The 21301-nt window shown below is 48.9% G+C and overlaps 1 protein-coding gene across 11 annotated transcripts in view; it reads right to left on the bottom strand.

The window, feature by feature from the left end:
- Nucleotides 1-21301, bottom strand: part of Crag (DENN domain-containing protein Crag) — a 137389-nt gene that overhangs the window by 92518 nt on the left and 23570 nt on the right. For all 11 annotated transcript variants that reach the window (XM_045754543.2, XM_069337114.1, XM_069337118.1 and 8 more), the window contains exons 7-9: nucleotides 19503-19628; nucleotides 11565-11709; nucleotides 10919-11094 (exon numbers count right to left, since the gene is read on the bottom strand). In XM_045754543.2, the coding sequence (XP_045610499.2) occupies nucleotides 10919-11094; nucleotides 11565-11709; nucleotides 19503-19628 (447 nt within the window). The remainder of the gene's footprint in view (nucleotides 1-10918; nucleotides 11095-11564; nucleotides 11710-19502; nucleotides 19629-21301) is intronic.

Raw genomic sequence — 21301 nt, 5'->3', positions numbered from 1 at the left:
TCGGGGAAGGGCGCCGCATAAACGGGAAGACGCCGCGACCACGCCGACGCGAAGAGGTCCACCTCGGGGCGCCCGAACGTCTGGCAAAGCCAAAGGAAGGACTCGTCGTCGACCGTCCACTCCGTGGAGAGAGGAACGAAGCGAGACAGGGCGTCGGCCAAGACGTTGGACACGCCCCGTACGTGAACCGCCAGGAGAGCCAAACCCCGAGAACTCAGCAGACGAGTCACCCGAAGCGACCAACCCCAAAGAGACAAGGACCGCATCGAACCCCCGCGGTTCAGGCAATGAACCACCGGAGAGCAGTCCGAATGGAGCCGAATCGTCGATCCGCGGGCCACCCGAATCCTCCCCAGAGCAAACCACACTGCCGCGAACTCCCGCACCGTACTGTGAGCTCAACGGAAGGACGGATCCCAACGCCCTGGGCCGGCCTGGTGAGCACTGGTCACAAAACTCCAGCCGAGACGACGCATCCGTGTACACATCGAGCGAGGGCTCGGGTAGGCGCCAAGGCACTGAACCCCGAAAAACCCGAAGAGGAAACCGGTGACGCAGCAACCGACGCAAGTCCCCCGGGGGTCGAACTCTGCGATCGCGAGAGAGGCGGAAGGGGGAACCCCGAAGGAACCAGAACAGCCGTCGAAGCCAAACCCGACCCGGCGGGTAGACCACCATCGCGAAGTTCAGGCTCCCGCACAGCCCCTCGAGCAACCGCCGGGTGACCCGAGGGCCCTCCAGAAACAGACGAAGGCGGGACCGCAGCCGCAGGAGAGACTCCGGAGGGAGAGACAAGGAGGCGGTTCGAGAGTCCCACACGAGACCCAGCCATGTCCGAACCTGAGAGGGAACCAGATGGGACTTCCTCCAGTTCACCAAGAACCCGAACCCGGCGAGCTGGGAAAGAACCAAATCCCTGGCTAGCAAGCAAGCTGACTGGCTGGGAGCCCAAACCAGCCAGTCGTCGAGGTAGGCCAACATTCGAACACCTAGGAGACGCAAACGAGCCACCACAACCCGTGTAAGGCGTGTGAACACGCGAGGTGCCAGGTTCAACCCGAACGGGAGACAACGAAAGCGGTAACTCAGACGCCCCACTACAAAACCGAGCCAGTCCCTGAACCGCGGATGAATCGGGACATGCCAATAAGCGTCCCGGAGGTCCAGGGACACCATCCAAGCTCCCGGCTCCAAGAGGAGCCGAACCTGAGACAGCGTAGTCATCCGAAAGGAGGGGCAATGAACCCAGGGGTTCAGACGGGACAAGTCCAGAATGAACCGCAGGTCCGCGCAGTCCCGTTTCGGAACCGGAAACAGACGGGAAACCCATCTGAGGGACGACGTCGTTTCGACGACGCCCAAGCGTACCCACTCCAAGACGACTCGACAGAGCGCAGGGGAAGAAGCCTGCCCTGCCAGCCCCGACCCCCCAAAGAGGGGAGGGGCCACCCAACGCCACCGCAGGCCGCGAGACACGACCCGAAAGGCCCACGAATCGTGGGACCAGGCGCGGGCGAACAGCGCAAGCCGCCCCCCCATCGCCCCGTCAAAGGGGCAAACCGCGAAAGGGCCGGCGACCCCTACGAGACCCAGAACCCCGCACAGCGCGAACACCGCGCCGACCAGACGAGGGAGGGTCCGCAGGAGGAGCCAACCCCAAACCTGACACCAGAGGCCTACCACGACGAGAGGAACCCCGAGCCCTGGCACGACCTTTCCGGGAAGACCCACCCCGGGACCCCCGGAAAACCAACAAGTCCGACATCGGACGACAAGCCGCCGACGCAGCCTGAATAAACTGTCCACGGCCGACTCCCCAAACAGGAGAGGACAAAAAGGTGAAGAACGCCTAAGAGCCAGAGCCCAAGCAGATCCCATGGAGGAACCCAGCACCGCCTGCTGACACGCGAGACGGGAAGCATAGAACAGGGAAACCGCATCCCGCAAAATCGGCGTGAACAGCTTCAACAAGGCAGCCGACGAACGCGCAGCCGAGGACAAGGTGCCGGACCCCGGGACGGACCCAAGCGTCCCCACATCCTCCACGAGCCAATCCGAAGACAGCTCCAGGAGGGAAAAGAACCGCAAGGCCGAACACAAAAGGCCCCGAGCGCGCAAGTCCTCCGCCACGAGCGCCGCCGAAAGGGAGGGAACCTGCACATGGAGCTGAATAACGCCCACATCGCGGGGAAGGGCAGGGGCAAACAAGCACTCATTCAGGTACTCAAGTTCACCCCCAGGAAAACCTGAAGCACCGTGGAAGCTTCCCGCCACTCCAGCGCGCGGGAACGACAGAAGGAATGCCAGGAATCCAGACCAAACAAGGGGCAGTCTGCTAGCCAGGACGACTCCGGAACCTCGTAACGGAGCCAGAAAGGGAACGAAGTCCCAAACCTGAACGTGGACGGATCCATTTCCGAGGCATAATCCGGGTCACGCAGGAGGTAAGCTGCAAAGGCCGCTCGCACCACACCAGGTTGGATGCGATAAGCCGAAAACCTCCGGAAGGACGGAACCGACGTACCCGGGGGAACACGGAACCGTACCCGGGGAGGGGCCTACACCAAATCCAACTTGTACGCAGAGGGGGGGAAAGAAAACCCCACTCCTTGTAACAATAAGCCCCGCTCAGTGGGAAGAAAAACCCAGGCGGGGTCCAGCGGGGCCCAAAGCCCCCAAGTCAGCCCCTCCCCAGCCTCGAGGTCCGTCACCACAGGACCCGAGGCCGAGTCCTCTCCCCAAGCCCCGACCCCACAAGACAAGGACGGAGCAGCCGGAAAAGCTGGAGGAAGAGGGGCCCACTGGTCAGACCCTGAAGCTTCGGCCGGGAGACAAGACTCGAATGCCTCTGCCGCCCCCCCGGAAGGGGCAACCCCCGAAGCTGCCCGAGTCTCGAGATCAAGTAACCCCTGCTCCGACCCCGAAACCCTCAGACGCTTCGGGGCCGGAAGCAGGGGCGGGGGACCAGAACGAACAGAAGGGGAAGGACGAGGAGTTGCGGACTGAACCAGGATCGAAGCGACCCCCACCCCCAAGTCCGGGTCTCGAAAAGCAAAGCGGGGCAGCCCCGGGGCATCCGGGGAAGCAACCAACCGAGCGCGTTGCAACAGACGAAACCTAGACTGCAACGCACGTGCCGCCTGTACCCGAATAGAATCAGAGGATTGGGTAAATTGAGTCACAAGCAAGCAGCAACACTCACAGGACTCAGGGTAGAAAGTATCACCGACCCAACAGGCAGCGTGGCAGAGGCAAAAACAATGAGGGTCACCCTGAGACAAGGGGACTGAGCAACCCTCAAACTCGCACACAGCGAGTGGGGACTCCGGGGTCACATCCATCGGACCCACGCGCCCCCTAGGGGATTCCCAGGGTCCTGAGCGTTTACTTTAAGAGGACTCGCGCTCAGGTAGTCCCAGGCAGGGTGCTGCAAACCGGCGCCCAAAACTACCAAGCAAACTTCTAAAGCTGAACCCCAGGGACGTGTACACTCACGGGGACCTAGCAGGGGGCGCCACCGATGAGAACAGTGGAAGGGCAAAAACAAACTGAATAAAATGACAGAACCCCCCACCAGGCAAAAACAAAAAGAAAAACAAAACCCCGCAAGAGGACAGCGAACCCCAAGGAACAGAGCCGGCCGCGATGTCGGGAAATACAAGCTGAGCAGCACCCTGCGCCCCTACCAGTGCAAACTGCCTCTTACCTGCCGGTAACAAGGGAGAACAGAACACCCAAGAGCCCAACAGGCGGCCGAAAAACCGAAAGGTAAAACGGACCAGCAGAGGCAGACCCCGAGGAGCCTGTGGAAGGTGGCCCCAAGCCCCAAGGGCAGTACTTACAGGGCACCTAGGGAAGGCAGCCCTAGGCGCATGCAGCCCGAGTACTGAAGATAACTCCTGGCTCTCGCACCCACAAAACTAACACCACACGCAAAGCACAGTGCAGTAGCGACACCGGAGCCAGAGCACACAACCATCGCCTATAGCATCAGCCTCAAGAACTGAGGTGTGGGTAGCCGGCCCGGGGGGTCTGGGGCTCCCCCTTCCCCCTCCCGGGGAGGGGGGAGCTGCGCAGACAGCGGCGCGGCAGTGTGTGACGTCACACTAGTTTGCTTGTTTTCGGTTGGGGAGTTCTATCCACTAGTTCGGTTTTAGGTAGCAATTTTAACCAGAATAGGGGTTTGTTTTGGGGCGCTTACCTTTCTGGGTGCCTGTTCCGGTCGATGGCAGACATAGAATGCTTCCACTAACACGGGGGCTTCTATAGGCCATTGCTCCCCTTGCCTCTCTGAGGGGGGCCCGGTTCTGGCCGTGGTCCCCGGTAGGCCTAAGAACTCCATACACATGACTGATGCCAAAGTCTGACATTAGCATATCAGCCTGGGATAGCTCCGGGGAGCCGACGGGGCTCCCCCCAGAAAAGGAACTTACCCGGGAGGTGGCAGCACTACCCCATGCCTCAAGACGAAGATGGGACAGCTCGCCGTAACAGACGCCCCAAAGCCATACAAGGCTGCAGAGGACCCGGAATGTTAACACTTTCGCGCTCTCGGCGCTCAAAAAAAAAAATACCCCAGATGCTTTCGGCACTTCACGCGCCTACGCGGTAAGACCGAAAAAGTGTACACTCTTTTGACTGTCCTGACAATAATTGAAGGCGCACGTATTTAAATTTGGTATCACTGTGTTCGCAATGAAATTGTCTATAAGAGCATACCTATAAAATGCCACCCAAGCATAAGGAGTATCAACACCAAATAAAAAACTATGCATTTCACTCGCCGAGAGCGCCAAACAGCAACAAAATGTTTCCACTCTCTTAATGGTTGCGAAGCCTACAGTTGTCCTACATCGCTAATTTTGGTATCATTGGAATCGCAATAAAATTCTCTACACGGACATATGCATATGAATGTTTAATATAGGTAATTGCCCACCCGCAAGAGTGTGTGAAGTGGAGAGTAGTTAGCCGCGAGCGCACTGGCGAAAACACGGGGGAAATCATGCTTGGAAAGTTTATACGTTTCCTGACCCTACTTTTCTATGTACGTATTTCTTTTTTATACCAATGTGTTCGCAATAAAATTTTCTATAAGATGAACTGTATAACATTTGTACAAAGCATGTGTGTAAGAGAAGCGCCAAATATAGAACCACGTCGCTCAGTATGCGTTCGCGGCAGAAACGAACGCATTGTTTTCGTTTGTTTGATGTTTGTCATGTTTATACTTGTTGAAACATTTTATAATTTGTATGACAGTGTTCGCAGTAAAATTCCCTACACAGACATATACATAACACATACAAATATTTCCCACGTGTTGGATATATCAACGGCTAAAGGGAACCCACTGCCACACGCTCGCCACACCACCAAACATACTTTGTGTATTTTTTTTTTTACTCATAGAAGTTTATGTGATATAATATTCATTCTGGTACCAAAAAATTCGCAAATAAATTCTCTTCAAAACAAAAGTATCCCCATCCATTTCGGTAAAAAAATGGAATTTATAGAAATATTTTTTCGATGGACGAGAAAAGTAGGCTGTTATGCGGAATCGTAAGAAAAAACGGCGATGAGTTATCTCTAATCTAAAGCGCGAAAGTGTTAACAAGATAACAGGCAACAAGGAAGTTTTCGACCTCCAAAACCCCCCGTGCCTGAATGTCAACCCAAGACATGTTACCAAAGACAGCAGCAAGAGCTGCAAACTTCTGCACATCATGGGCATGAGGGTAGACTGCAGGCTGGTTAGACTTGATAGCCCTGTGGACCACCTGAGAGACTCGAGCCCGCATTACAGAGAATGAGGTAAATTGCATCAATCCAAAGTGCGTCCCTAGACACAGAACCCGAGGCACAGAGGTAACGGCGGAGAGCGGCAACAGGACACAAAACATGATGCACCGCCTGTTAGACCAACCAAGCATCAGTAACCCACGGACCCCTCTGGAAGCCCACCGTCTCAGTTCTTTGCCAGAAAAGGAGACTGCTGCAAACAAACAAAATGCCCCCCCCCCCAGAGCCAAAGGAGCAATAACCTCTGCAATGGAGGAGAGCATGAAGCTTCCCAAACCAACCTCCAGAGGCCAAAGCCAACAAAAACAAATTCTTCTAGAACCAATCCTGAACTGAAAGGGCCACAACAAACCGAGGTGAGAGCAAAGAGAGCACCCGATCCAAAAACCAGGACGGCTCAGGTGGTGCATGAGCAGGTCGGAGGTGAAAAAACCAGCATTGAATGTAATAAAATACCATTTTCTGGGTGAGCCCCATTGGCTCCCTAGAGCTATCGGGCTAATAAGTGATACATTAGACTGGAACATTAGTTTATGGAGTTCATCCTACCGAGGACCACAAGCCAGAACCTGGCCCCTGCAGGGAGCAATGGCCCTGGAAAACTGCCCCTTGTGGTTGGGGGTTTTCCTGATCTGCCATCAACCGAGGTTAGGCACCCAGAAAGAAAGGAATAACAAAACAAACCCCACATGGTAAGAAAATTACAACTAAAAACCAAAAAGAGGGGCAGAACTTCCTCCAATCCCAAGGAAACAAGTAAACAAGCAAATGTCACACTCCATCGCCGCGCTGCTCATCCGTGCAGTTGCCCCCTCCCCAAGAGGAGGACGGGCAAGCCCTGGACCTCCCCACGCAAGTTACCTAGCACTCTAGTTAGGAACTAAGCATCAAACAATGCGAAAAACCACCGATCAAAGGGAGGGAAGGTTGCGAGGGAGCCTCCGGCTGGCTGCAACCTGCGACCCAAAGCAACACAGGAATGCCCAGGAGCAGGAAGGTTAACCAAATAACGGGTGGCCAGGACCCTGTTCGACCTCCAAAATCCCTGTGCCCGAATATCATCCCAGGACATGTTGCCAAACACGGCAGCCAATGCAGCAAACTTCCTAACAACATGGTCACAAGGATAGATTGCAGGCCAGCTAGATTTAATAACCCTGTGAATGACCTGGGAGACCCAACCCCTGGAACAGAATGAGGGACACCGGATCAACCCAAAGTGCATCCCCAGCTATCGAAGCTGAAGCGCTCAGATAACGGCAAAGAGCCGCAACCGAACACAACACATGATGCACCCCGGTCTGACCAACCAAGGGACCCTCCGGAAAGCAGCTGTCTCGTTCTTTGTCAGAAAAGAAGAAGGCTGCAACTGAGCAAATCAACCACCAGGAACGAAAGAGCAGAAACCCCTGCGCCGGAGGAGAGCATGAAAATCTCTGACCCAACCCCCAGAGGCCAATGCCAACAGAAACAGTCTTGGAAAAACAATCTTGAACTGAAGGGTCCACCACAAACTGAGGAGAGGAAAGATAGAACACCCTGTCCAAGGACCAGGATGGCTCAGGTGGTGCATGAGCAGCCCAGAGGTGAAACAAAGCACGAGAAAGCTTACGGAATGGGACAGAAGTGACATCCACCCCAAACGCAAGCTGGAACGGCTCCGCCAGCGCCGCACGATATGAGGCGACAGTATTAGGCATCAAATGACGGTCCTGAAAAGCCAAGGCAGAAAGGACCAGACAATCCGATCAGAAATAGAAGATAACCTACGAAGAGAGAAAATGGGGGACAGAACGCCAGGAAACTTCATATTGTCACCAAGGCGAAGCTCTCACGTGGGACACCATCAACAAAGCCACCTGATCACCGTACAAATGGTGATAGACTTGCATCAAAAAGACCAGACACGAAGAGTGGAGGAGAAGCCTGAACCAGCCATGTATCAAACTGGTCCGACCTGCTGGAAAAGGCAGAGCTGCAAAAAACCTCCCGGGTTAGCACTCCGAGCAAGCAGCGCCTCAAACCAAGGCTGGGCCGGCCACCAAGGGTCCACGAAGACTACTCTCCCTTTGTATGACTCCAAGCCAGAACCCAAAGCAATAGCTGGACCAGGGAAAAAGAGGTACAGGTAACCGCACCTCGACCAATCATACCCAAAGGCATCCACAACGACAGTCTCGCAGTCAGGGATGGGCGCCACGTAGATCAGGAGACACCGAGACCATGCTGACGTGAAGAGGTCCACATTAGGGAGTCCGTATGTCTGTACATCCGGCAGAGCCAATGGAAAGAGTTGGCGTTGACCATCCATTCCGTAGACAGGGTAATGAACTGAGACAGACCATCTGCCAGGACGTTAGACACTCCGTGGATATGAACAGCACAGAAAGCCAAACCCAGAGAAGCCAACAGATGAGCCACTCGAAGCGACCAACCCCAAAGAGGCAAGGACTGAAGAGAATCCCTGCAGTTCAGGCAATGAACCACCTAAGAACAGTCTGAATGGAGTCGGATAATTGAACCCCGAGTGACCTGAACCAAATCCTGAACTCCAAATCGACAGCCAAACCGCTGCGAACTCCCGCACCGTGCTGTGAGCCCGACGGAAGGACAGACCCCACCGCTCCTGGCCAGCCTGGTGAACACTGGTCACAAAGCCCCAGCCAAGAGACGGGGCATCTGTGAACACATTGAGTGAGGGCTGGGTAGGCATCAAGGCACTGAACCCCCAAAACCCTGAAGAGGAAGCCGGTGATGCAGCAACCGATGCAAGGCCCCCAGAGTTCGAACCCAGCGATCACGAAAGCAGCAGACGGGGCATTCCCGAAAGAACCAGAACAGATGCCGAAGTCAAACCCAACCCAACGGGTAGACCTGCACGGCAAAGTTCAAACTCCCCCACAACTGCTCAAGCAACTGCCGAGTGACCCCGGACCGCCCAGAAATAGCTGAAGGCAGAAACGCAACCTCAGCAACACTTCTGGAGGGGAGAGACATGGAAGCGGTTAGAGTCTCAAACAAGACCCAGCCAGTTTCAAACCTGGGATGGAACCAGATGGGACTTCCTCCAGTTCACCTGGAACCCAAACTCGGTGAGCTGGGAAAGAACCACAACCTTGGCGAGCAGACAAGCGGACCGACTGGGAACCCACACCAGCCAGTCGTTGAGGCCGGCCAGAATTCGAACCCCTAGCAGACGCAAACGGTTCACCACGACCCGGGTAGGACATGTGAATATGCGAGGTGCTAGATTCAAGCCAAAAGGCAATGAAAATGGTAAGCCTGACACCCCACCACGAAACCTAATCAGTCCTTGAACCCCGAATGAATAGGAATGTGCCAATACGCATCCTTGAGTTCCAGGGACACCATCCAGGTACCCGGCTCTAAAAGAAGCCAGACCTGAGACAGAGTGGTCATCCAAAAGGAGGGGCAAGGAATCCAGGGGTTCAGACAGGACAAGTCCAGAATGAACCTCAGATCCGCACAGTTCTGTTTCGGCACTGGAAACATGCGGGAACCCCACCTGAGAGACCTGGTTGTTTTGACCACGCCCAAGCACACCCACTCCAAAATGACCCGACAGTGTGACAGGGAGGAAGCCTGCCCCACCAGCCCTCAACCCCCAAGAGCAGGTGGAGGAGGAGGAGCTGCCCAAAGCCACCAAAGGCTGGAAGACACGACTCAAAGCGCCAGCGTATCGTGGGACCAAGCTTGGGCAAACAGGGCCAGTGGCCCCCCCCCCCAACATTGCCCCGTCAGCAGGGCAAACCACAAAAAGGCCGATGCGACCCCAGGAGAAACCGACCTTTGTGTAGAGTGACCACTGCACCAACCAAACAAAGAAGGCCCCAGAGGAAACACCGGCGACAGGCAAACAGAGAGACAGCCTCTCGGAGAATGGACGTAAACAGCTTCAGTAATGCCACCCTGTCTAATACTAGTCAAACTGACCCAAGAAAGCCATGTGTGCAACCTCGAGGGGCCCAGAGGAGGACCACCAAACAACCTAGGTGAACCTAAATGGAAGCTAGGCACACCACCTCCAGGTAAAAATAGGAAAACTAACCCTCGAGAAAATGCCACAAACAACCGGAGGCCAGAGAGAGACACGGCTGCAGCGATTGTGCTAGCTGCGTAAAACACCATGCGCCCTCCACCAACAACAAAAACACTCCTTACCTAGGGCCAGATGAAGAGCCCCCCCATGACCCCCGATGAACCCCAAGGCTGAGGTTAATGACAAGCGACACTAACCTTAACGGGAGTGTAATGCCGAATGTCCCAGGGACGAAAACCCTGAACACCCAAGGGCAGTACTTACCAGGCGCCTAGGGAAGGGAACCCTAGATGCATGCAGCCCAAGTACTTCTTAGAACACCTGGCCACCTCACAAAATCACACAGCCAGCACAACCACACAGGGTAAAATCCGGCAAGAGAATGATGCCAGAGGTAATGTCTGTTGTATACAGCATCAGTTGACAAACTGCCGGTGTTAGTGCTAGGGCCACATTCAGGGTCCCCCCTTCCCCCTCCCTGTGGAGGGGGGGGGTCACCAATGAGCGGGCACGCTGGTTGAGTAGACATTTGTTTGTTGTTTTATTTGGGCAGGGGGGGGGGGGGAAGGGGAGTTCTTAGCCTTTGTTCCATCTTACGTTGGAATGTTTTACCAGTAGGGGTTTGTAATGGTTTACCCACCTTTCTGGGTGATACCTCCAGTTGATGGCAGACATGACATACTCTCAAAAAGTCGAGTGCTCATATGCCATTGTTCCCTGCGCCTCTCTGAGGAAACCAGGTTCTGGCTCGTGGTCTTCGATAGGCACTAGAACTCTAGGGGCTAATGGCACCAAACGAATATGGCACATGTCAGTCTGATAGCTTCAGGGAGCCGACGGGGCTCCCCACAGAAAATAAACTCCACAATGAATAACGACTAATCAAAATACCAAACTACATTAAGATAAAGGAGCTATTAAAAATATATAAACACTATTTGCAATATGACAAATTACTGACCCTGCCACAATGGGACCATTGTTATGAAATACTCCTTTTTCTCCTGGAAGGTTGTTATCAGAGCAAGACATGAACCACACTGAATGACTCACACAGACATGGCTCCCGTGTCAAGATCTATGCAAATCACATCAGACGGAGGGTCGTAAAGATCAAAGAATCTGGAGTCCAAGCCAAGCAGGAAAGGGATGGGTGCATTGAGGAAGTCGGAGAGCCCCAGCGGACACAGTGGGATGTATGGGCACTGCCAGTGGAAGGGGAAAATAATCTGGAAATAAAGAAAAATTGGTGGCATCATATAACTTGCTATGCTATTTAAATATTTGTAATCAAACTTATAATTGTTAACATAACTTCTGAGCTCTTGTATAAACTCAGTAATATGCTACAGTATGATCATTCAAACAATGCATTTAACATCAATGCAAATCATTTATAATAAGCTAAAAATGAGTGCATCTTACTATAGGACACAATTCACAATAGTGTGGGAAATAACATTTCATTAAATTGGATCATCAGATTCAAACTCTGGAATCAAAACTATGAGACAATTGCTCTACCACCCAGGTTATAGATGCTCACAATAAAGAAAGGTTATCAAAAGTACCTAACTGGTGCCCAACTGAGACTTTAAATCTCTGATGATCCAAGTCAATGAAAGGCATGTTACTATCTGAGCAACAGATTATATAAATAGCATGGACACAAAGCACGCAGGACAACCGACATACACACCATACTGATAGCCTCGGAAACTGCCGTGAGAACATCGGGTCTGAGAGAGTGCAAGAGGATCTTCTGTTCCGTGAGTGCGAAGAGCAGAACTGTGAGGCAGCCCTCTGGACGAAGGTTCATCACCAACTGCCGGAACTTGGCGCCGCTGCAACATTCACTTGCTCAATAATTTCCTCGGTGGAAGTGATACATGCATGTTTCACATTCATTATTTACCAAACAGACATTAATTACAGGTAAAAGTGAAATAAAAATTAAAGGAACCTATAGGATCTAATTCTCTAAAAAAATTCAAACTTTTTCACATGGATAGTCTAATTGTCTGACAAGAGAACTTCTACACAAAGACTAGTTTTCTAAAAATATGCAACTGCTCTAATTGTCTAAGAAGAAGGCGCATCCATTACAGTACTTTGACACAATCTTCCATCATTATAAAACTAAATGTTCTCAAGAAACCTTACTTACTGCTCATAACTTGTACAACTTCTGCAACTCACCAGAACATCAATATTGCCAGGCGTGTGAACATTTTTGCAATCATTTAATGCCTTTCCTACCTTTTTACAGTCTTAAAAAATGAGAACAAGTGCATCAACTAATCATTTCTAAAGTAATAATAACCATTAATATATAATTGTGTGCAGTTAGATAACTTGTAAATAATAGCATTTTTGCATATACCAAGTTGGGGGCAGGAAGCTTGTGTGACGATAATCTCCTTCAAGAGATTGAGCCTGCTCTTCCCTCCAAAATTACGTCTTCACAACTATATAAAAGACTATGGAAGAAATGTCCGACAACAACACCAGCACCAGCAAGGCTTGCCAGGGTGAGCAGAAACGTATGCAACCAGCCACCTGTTCGAACTCCAACCACCAAACTACCCGTTGATCGCTACGGCTCCGCTGATTGGTCGCCGGTCTGGCTGCACCTGCACTCGCCCCCAATACTACCTGATGTCTGGGGTCACCCCAACATCAGTCCTCAGAATGTTCCGTGCTTTCGTAGCCAGCACTCCTCCCAGCTAGACGTTAGCGTGTACTGAGAGAGGTGGTGGCTTTAAGCCAATATTCCAGCACCTCCCACTTACCTTTGTGTTGCACTTCTTGTTATTTTGCCTTAACGTAACTTTTCATTTTGTCATTTAAGTATTCTTATTATTTTGATTCATTGATTTTATTATAAGAATTTGTTTGTGCATTATTTTCATGTTTGATTTATTTAACGTAATTAAAATTTCATTGTTAAAGTTTACTTGTGTTTTGTGTGTCTTCTCCTTACCTTACCACAGACGAAGTTCCAGTTTTTTCTATTTTTTTTATAACTATGTGACGAGGCCATACCCCTAGCCTTAAACAGCCGAACACCAACGCGTTACCGTCACAAGTTATATGGGGGCCTGTCCTAGGAGCTTCACTCAGGTACTGGTGCCAAGTGGTAATTTATGGTAAGCGTATTTAACTCTGTTAACGTAGCTTTACTATTTTTCATTCAATTTCATTTTTTATAAGGTGCGGTGTATTGTGCATTACGAGAGTAACATATAGTGAAGGTGAGACAACTTTGGATTACGTGGTGACTGTAGGCCTCAGTCATACTCTTAATTGGTCATCTCTCCCTCCATGTTATTACTCGTATTTACCATCTATGTCCCTTGAATATTTCTCATTCTGACAGATCATCATATTGGTACCCTGGTACTGTGGTCTGCCCCGGGTCAAGAGTACCCAATCTTCTGCAATCTGACTGTAGGAGGACAAAGAGGGCCATAGTTCCTCTAGCTCGAACTTTAGTTGCTGAATTGGGACCTCAGCAGCAGTTCTCGTCACCAGTTGACACCTCGCACCCCTACACGTCAGTCAGAGATGATGATACATACAACGGTAGGGAATTAGCTTATTTTTTCAGAGCACAAAAGTTCGCTAATTCTGTAAGTATCATATTAAATTCAGTGGGAAAAACTTGCTTTATGTCCTATAGAGACTTGGCAAGGTATGCCTACATCCTTGGACTACCAATTTTACTTTTGAAGCATTTAACTGTTTCATTTGTTTTCGAAACTTTGTTTCATTTGTTAGTAGGATTTTCTTGCCCTTATTCTCTTACATGAGTACCGGGTACAAGATTTCCTGCGCCCTTGATTTAATTTAATCATTTAATCTTTCACTTAACGTTAATTGTTAAAGATCACACAGGATAGGTACCAGTTGCCACGTTGTCCTGTTTCTGACATTTCATTATTGAACATTCGTGTACCTTTATTTGCTAATTTCACCATGTTTCGTCTCCAAACTTTCCGTGCAAATCCAGCAGGTGAAATAGGGACTTTAAGTCGTGCCAAGAGGACTGAACTACAAACTCTTGCACATGAGTATCAACTAGAAGTTCCCTACCAAGCCAACAAAAATGACCTACACAACCTGTTGCTGGATTACTATTTAGAGCAAGGTAAGATAGACTCTGAAACTCATGAAACTTACTATATTGCAGATAAAACTGATTTGGCAACGCTGAAACTCAAACTAGAGCTGGCCAAGATTGAACGTGAGCAGCAAAGAGAAGCAGCTGCCATACGAAGAGAAGAACACGAACGTGGACTCGCCCTCCAGGAACGTGAGGTTGCACTACTCCAGGAGCGGGAACGAGTACAGCTTGAAACACTCCAGGAGCGGGAACGAGTACAGCTTGAAACCAAACGACGCGAGTTGGAGATGCAACGCGAACATGACAAGCAACAAGCAACTCTGGCTCTAGAGTGTCGTCAACGTGAAATCGCCTTGGAAACTTCACACTTCACTCAACGCCAGCAAGCTACTGCCAATCTTCCCGTCAGTTTTAATATATCACATGCAAGTAAGTTAATGCCATCCTTTGTAGAAGCAGAAGTTGATGTGTTCTTTACCACCTTTGAAACCCTTGCTAATCAACTCAGTTGGCCTGTCGACCAATGGGCCACACTTCTCAGAGTCCATCTTACAGGTAGAGCTGCAGTCACACTCAGTACTTTGGCGTCTGAGAATGACTACTACACTCTGAAACAAGCAGTGTTAGACGCCTACCTACTTTCCACAGAAAGTTATAGAAGGAAATTCCGTGACCACCTGAAGGCAAGTACCACTACCTTCCTCGAGTTTGCCAACACGAAACGGAGGTATTTCATGAAATGGCTGGAAGCAGCACATGTCTCTACTTTTACAGAACTCGTCAACCTGATGCTTGTTGAAGAATTCTTGAGACGTGTGCCGCCTCCTGTCCGCCTCTACTTAGCAGATAAAGAAGAAACCGACTACCTGAAGTGTGCTAAGTCGGCTGACACTTACAGCCTCATCCACCGGCTGACACCTGAACCATCCTCCAGTAAGAAGTCGTGGTACAGTTACGAGAAGGTGAGCCCCGATCAAGCTGGTTCACAACTGTACTGCAAATATTGTAGACTCTATGGACATACCATAGACAAGTGTGGTAAGTCTCAATACAAGGGAACCACTGACCAACAACGACCCAAACCAACTCCTCCTAAGTCCGGTAAGCCTGTGATGAATGTTGGTGTTGATGTTAATGATCTTTCTCTTTTCAGTAACCACCTGTATACTGGAACTGTCTCTGCCAACGGTTCAAATCCGGAGGGACGTTTCAAATTGAAGATCTTGAGGGACACAGCGGCTCTACAATCGATCATCTTGAAGTCGGCTGTGCCCAACATAGTCTACACCGGGGAAACAGTCTTCATCACTGACCTCACTGCTACCACTCCATACCCTCTCGCCAGAGTCCACCTGAATTGTCCCTACGTGAACGGGGAAGTCCAAGTCGCCGTCAGGGAAAAGCCTTTTCCCATGCCTGGAGTGCAACTTCTCCTAGGCAACGACTTGGCAGAAGACCTGCAACCGACCAACCTGATCGTCATGGACAAACCCCAGGTGTGTAACTCTGTGCCCATAAATCCTATTCTCGAGTATGTTCCAGCAGAGGTTCAAGAGAGTGATGAAGTTTCTCCTCCGGTTCTCGTGACCACCCGTGCACAAGCCGCACGTCCACAGCCAGCTGACTCTACTGTTACCGCTGTCCCTCAAGACCCTCAGAAACTACCCCCGCATCTGACCAAGTTGGAGTTCCGTAAGTTGCAGAGGGAAGATCTTACTTTAACACCATTGTTTTTCCAGGCTGAGACTCAACCCGACAGTATTCCTGGGTTCTTCCTAGAGAACGACTTGCTCTACCGCAGATATAGACCCAGTAAACTGAAGGAGGAGGACGATTGGGCCAACACCGAACAACTTGTGATTCCCACCAGCCTGCGGCCCACTATTCTACACCTGGCCCATGGAGCATTCTCCCACTACGGCTTCAACAAGACTTACCATGGGATTCGTCAAGACTACTACTGGCCAGGTATGGTAAACAACGTCAAACGGTACGTAAAACAGTGTCATACATGTCAGATGGCAGGCAAACCGAACGTCTCCATTCCCAGAGCACCACTGATTCCCATACAGGTGCCTGCGGAACCTTTCCACAGACTCATAATAGACTGTGTCGGTCCTTTACCTCGGACCAGTTCAGGTAACGCCTACATCCTAACCATCCTGTGTCCTACCACCAGATTTCCCATAGCAGTTCCAGTGAAGAACATCACGGCTGCTACGGTTATCAAACATCTATTGAAGATCTTCACTCAATACGGATTTCCCAGGGAGATTCAAAGTGACTGTGGCACCAACTTCACCAGTGATCTCTTCAAAAGGACACTGGAGGAGTTCAACATCAAACAGGTATTGTCCAGCCCCTATCATCCTGCTTCACAGGGTTCTCTTGAACGTAGTCATCAGACCATCAAAGCACTCTTGAAAAAGTTTTGTAGTGAAACCTCAAAGGATTGGGATAAGCAGATTGACCTAATAATGTGTATTTTCAGAAGTCTCCCCAATGAGTCCCTAGGAGTATCTCCTTATGAGATGCTCTACGGCCGTAAGTGCCGTACTCCCCTTAAGGCTTTCAAAGACTCTCTCAGAGATGCCACCTTCAGTGAGCATCAGAATGTGCCCCAGTTTCTTCAAAACCTTCAACACATTCTAGAGAGAGTCCACCGCTTTGCTCATGATAATCTATTGAAAGCCCAGGTGAGAATGAAGACTCATTACGACCAGACCAGCAAAGTAAGAAAATTCAAGCCGGGAGACTTCGTCCTTGCTTATTTCCCTATCCCAGGTTCACCTTTACAAAACAGATTTTCAGGACCCTACTGCGTCAAAGAGTGCAGGAATAATAATAATTATGTGATAGAGACTCCAGATAGGCGGCGGAAGACCCAGCTGTGCCACGTCAACCTCCTGAAGCACTATAATGGTACTCCTCCCACTGTCTTGATTAATTGTTCTACCTTCACAGAACCCTACATCCACAGTGAGACCATCCCGGCTTCTTCTCCCGAAAGCACTGACAAGGAGTCGGCGCCTTCTAATTCCAAAATCCTTAATGATCTTCCCAAATGCTTTCAGGATAATACTCGTGCTCCTATGCCCTCTTCTAATTCCACTCTCACCTCGTCAGATAAGCCCTTCATCCTCCATGTCGACGCCAATGGTACCGACGTGGGTGGTGTCGTGATGCAGCAACGAGGCGAGAAGAATACACTTGTCAGCGACTACTGCTACAAGGATCTACGGAACAATTGGCAAGGAACTACTCTTCCTCATCCTGAAGCTTCAGCACTTCACTCCACACCTGAAAAGTGCTCGGTCCACCATCAATACGGACCACACCACCCTACACCTCCTGCAGCACGCCCACTTCTCATCTCAACGTCTTCTACTATGGGCTTGCTAACTGCAGAAATTCAACCTGGAGACACGCTATACCAAGAGTCTGACAACATCTTAGCCCATGATCTCTCCAGAGTTTATGAAGTAGAAGCAACTCCATCCATTACTCCACCACATAACGACGTACTTCTTCCAGAACCGCAGGCTTCGGGGGAGAGTTGTGACGATAATCTCCTTCAAGAGATTGAGCCTGCTCTTCCCTCCAAAATTACGTCTTCACAACTATATAAAAGACTATGGAAGAAATGTCCGACAACAACACCAGCACCAGCAAGGCTTGCCAGGGTGAGCAGAAACGTATGCAACCAGCCACCTGTTCGAACTCCAACCACCAAACTACCCGTTGATCGCTACGGCTCCGCTGATTGGTCGCCGGTCTGGCTGCACCTGCACTCGCCCCCAATACTACCTGATGTCTGGGGTCACCCCAACATCAGTCCTCAGAATGTTCCGTGCTTTCGTAGCCAGCACTCCTCCCAGCTAGACGTTAGCGTGTACTGAGAGAGGTGGTGGCTTTAAGCCAATATTCCAGCACCTCCCACTTACCTTTGTGTTGCACTTCTTGTTATTTTGCCTTAACGTAACTTTTCATTTTGTCATTTAAGTATTCTTATTATTTTGATTCATTGATTTTATTATAAGAATTTGTTTGTGCATTATTTTCATGTTTGATTTATTTAACGTAATTAAAATTTCATTGTTAAAGTTTACTTGTGTTTTGTGTGTCTTCTCCTTACCTTACCACAGACGAAGTTCCAGTTTTTTCTATTTTTTTTATAACTATGTGACGAGGCCATACCCCTAGCCTTAAACAGCCGAACACCAACGCGTTACCGTCACACTTGTGATATACAGTATGAAGATTCACTTAGTGAAAAGTGAGGCTATATTCATGTACTTCCCCATCCAGGTACTGACCAGACCCAATGGTGCTTAACCCGAGTATCATGCAGCTTATTTACAGTACCATACCAATGGTGCCATCTAAGCTACAATTTCCAGCATGCATGCTACATACTGTACACACCATTTGTTTCAAGCTTAGAATATTTTTGTTTATTAAAATCAAGTCTCTTTGAAACAAACCGACATTTCATGGACAAAATACGTATCAATTCAGGTAAGTTATTATAACTGTCTTGTAGAGAGAAAATAATTAGCAATTAATCAATTTGCTAGATTACTAATGCACAATGAAATCACAACATTCTAACTTCTTTGAGAAAATAACATAACCATCTGATGAAGTCAAACCCACGTCCCTAGTGTGTCTGCCTGAAGAGTTGAGGAATGCAGGTTTGATCCCTTCATATGGCTTCAATATTGTTTCAGAGGTGTATTGATCATTGCCTCTCTTACAACACTTAATTCTTCCTCTCATTTGAATTTTGCTTGTTTATTAAATCTGCCTTCAAGTTTGTGTTTTTATTTTTACTTAAGGTTTCCCAGTGACAAAACATACTAGAGTCAAATTTAATCAAAGTATGATTTATTAATGTTAATGTCGATTCATTGTTATATTTGTGCCAATTGTAAAGCTTTCCCCAGTGGGTACTGTATGTATATGTAAGTTTCTTCATTCTAAATTTTGCTTCTAGTCCTGCCCAGAATGAGTTGGAGAGGGCATGTGAGCTGTGACCCTGTATTTGTCATTAGGAATTCATTTAGATTTTGCATTTTAAGTTATCACACCACTTTCTAAGAACATAACTGCCTTCCTATACCGAGGGTCGCCTGTATTTAACAAAACCTGAACAGTTAGTACTTGAACATCACCATATTGTTGTGGCACTCTTCACACTCCTGTCATTCCTAAACCCTTCACAAGAGGTCAGGCATTATGTACTTAACAAGGAACATACACTAAAGCTCTATGCTAAAGCTTGATTGGATTACGCCCAGGCTGTGTGTGTACAGGAAAAAAGCTTAGAAATTCAGGCAAACCTTATGGTATATTTCTCCCTTGTGATACTAGATGTCTTAATGCTGATGCTTTTAGGAATAAACCCCCAATGCTTATTGTCATATTGGCTTAACTCTTAACTCACACACTTCTAATGCCAACAATCCACTGTAACATCCCGACAGCATGCCTGTATGCCTCGTATGTTACCTTAAACATATCGGAGAGTCTTCAGGCTGTGCTAGAGATATGCGCTCTTTGGCATCCAGTTGAATAAGGATTCTGGGTCTTCGAGCACTGGGAAATGGTACGCACTCCAAGAAGTGATAGACGTATCTGGAAAAAAATAATTGACAAAGTTACAAATGTTTTTACGATGCGGATGTGTACAATCAGCATTTGCCAAAATGGTCAGCCAACAGGATAAAATTTGAGGAAAGTTATCATGGCTGTTACATTGTCTCCACTAAAACACACATTCAATAAATATTAGTTTTGAGTTTCCACATTTCTTTTTGTCAGTTGTTTCACCAAGAGATCAAACTATGAAATAATAAAATTTCCATTACCATATTATCTGGAGTACAGGACGCACATAATTTTCAAGAATATTATGTGGTAAACAATTTTAGTACATTTCATCAAACATTTACTGAAAGTGATTTTAAAGTGGTTTTGCAAGGGGGAAAAACTTGAGACTTTGTGCACTATGATAAAATATATGCTGTATCTGGTTGGTGGTGGGCCAAAACACATGCATCCTATCTGTTGGAAATTGGGCATGTTTCAAGACATCCAGCAATTTTTAATGCATAAAATGACTAAAATATTTGAAGTAACTTCTATAGGTTAGTGCCAGGAAACGAGCCAAGGCTGAATGATGATAATCTTGTAGGAATCCCTCAAGATAAATTACTGTAAGAAATAAACTTACTTAGAGATAGCTCAGAGACAATATGTACCACTAGCAACAATAACATTTACCACAATGAGCCATAAAATAATTTATAGCTCACTTGTTCCTAAACTAGCATGTACAGTACAACCCAAAGGTATGCAAGAGGTGGCCTACTGGTAAGTTGAAGAACTAGTACAAGCGAATTTTTTTTGTAGTTGACATCTCTAAATAAATACTTTAACAAAATATTAGGTATTCTATTTATTTGTATAAAAAAAACTTGCAAAACCAGCATTGAATGTAATGAACTGCCATTTTCTGGGTGAGACCCGGAGGCTCCCCGGAGGTAACCAGGATGAATGGATATGTATAACTTTCTGGCATCAGTTAATGTGCACGGAGTTCTTGCCTATAGGGGATCAGGAGCCAGAACCTGACCCCCTCAAGAGAGGCATGAGGAGCAATGGCCTATAGAAACCCCCTATGTGGTTAGAAGCATTCTATGTCTCCCAGCAACCGGGACAGGCACCCAGAAAGGTAGGCGCCCCAAAACAAACCCCTATTCTGATGAAACTATTGCTACCAAAAGCCGAACGAGTGGACAGAACTCCCCAAACGAAAATTGGCAAAACGTCATGAGATCACCGTACTGCTGTCTGCGCAACCCACCCCACCCTCCCCAACAGGGAGAATAGCAAGCCCTAGACCCTCATGCCGGCGATCTACCCTTCAGTACTTAGGCTGGAAATCAAAATACGTGAAAACACCGCCGACCGGGAAGGAGGGAGAGGAGGGAGGGATGCCGGGGAGCCTCCAGAACTCACCCAGAAATGAATGTTTCATTATATTCAACACTGGTTTTCTGGGGGGGTGACCCAGTTGGCTCCCCAGAGCTAACTACCCAAAAACAAGAAAAAAACAGGGACCTACCCGGGAGGTTGTCAGACCTCACTCCTCAAAGCGAAGCCGAGACAATTGGCTGTAACCGCCGACCCAATGCAACGCAGACCCTACGAGGTCCAGGGACACTGACAAGGTAGTGAGCTGCAAGGACCCTGTTCGACCTCCAAAAACCCCGTGCCTGAATGTCAACATAAGACATGTTGCCAAA

The sequence above is a fragment of the Procambarus clarkii genome, chromosome 37 (genome assembly GCF_040958095.1).
Source record: "Procambarus clarkii isolate CNS0578487 chromosome 37, FALCON_Pclarkii_2.0, whole genome shotgun sequence".
In the NCBI taxonomy this organism is placed as follows: Eukaryota; Metazoa; Arthropoda; class Malacostraca; order Decapoda; family Cambaridae; genus Procambarus; species Procambarus clarkii.
The sequence above is the reverse complement of the archived record's forward strand: the minus strand, read 5'-3'. Positions and strand labels throughout refer to the sequence as shown.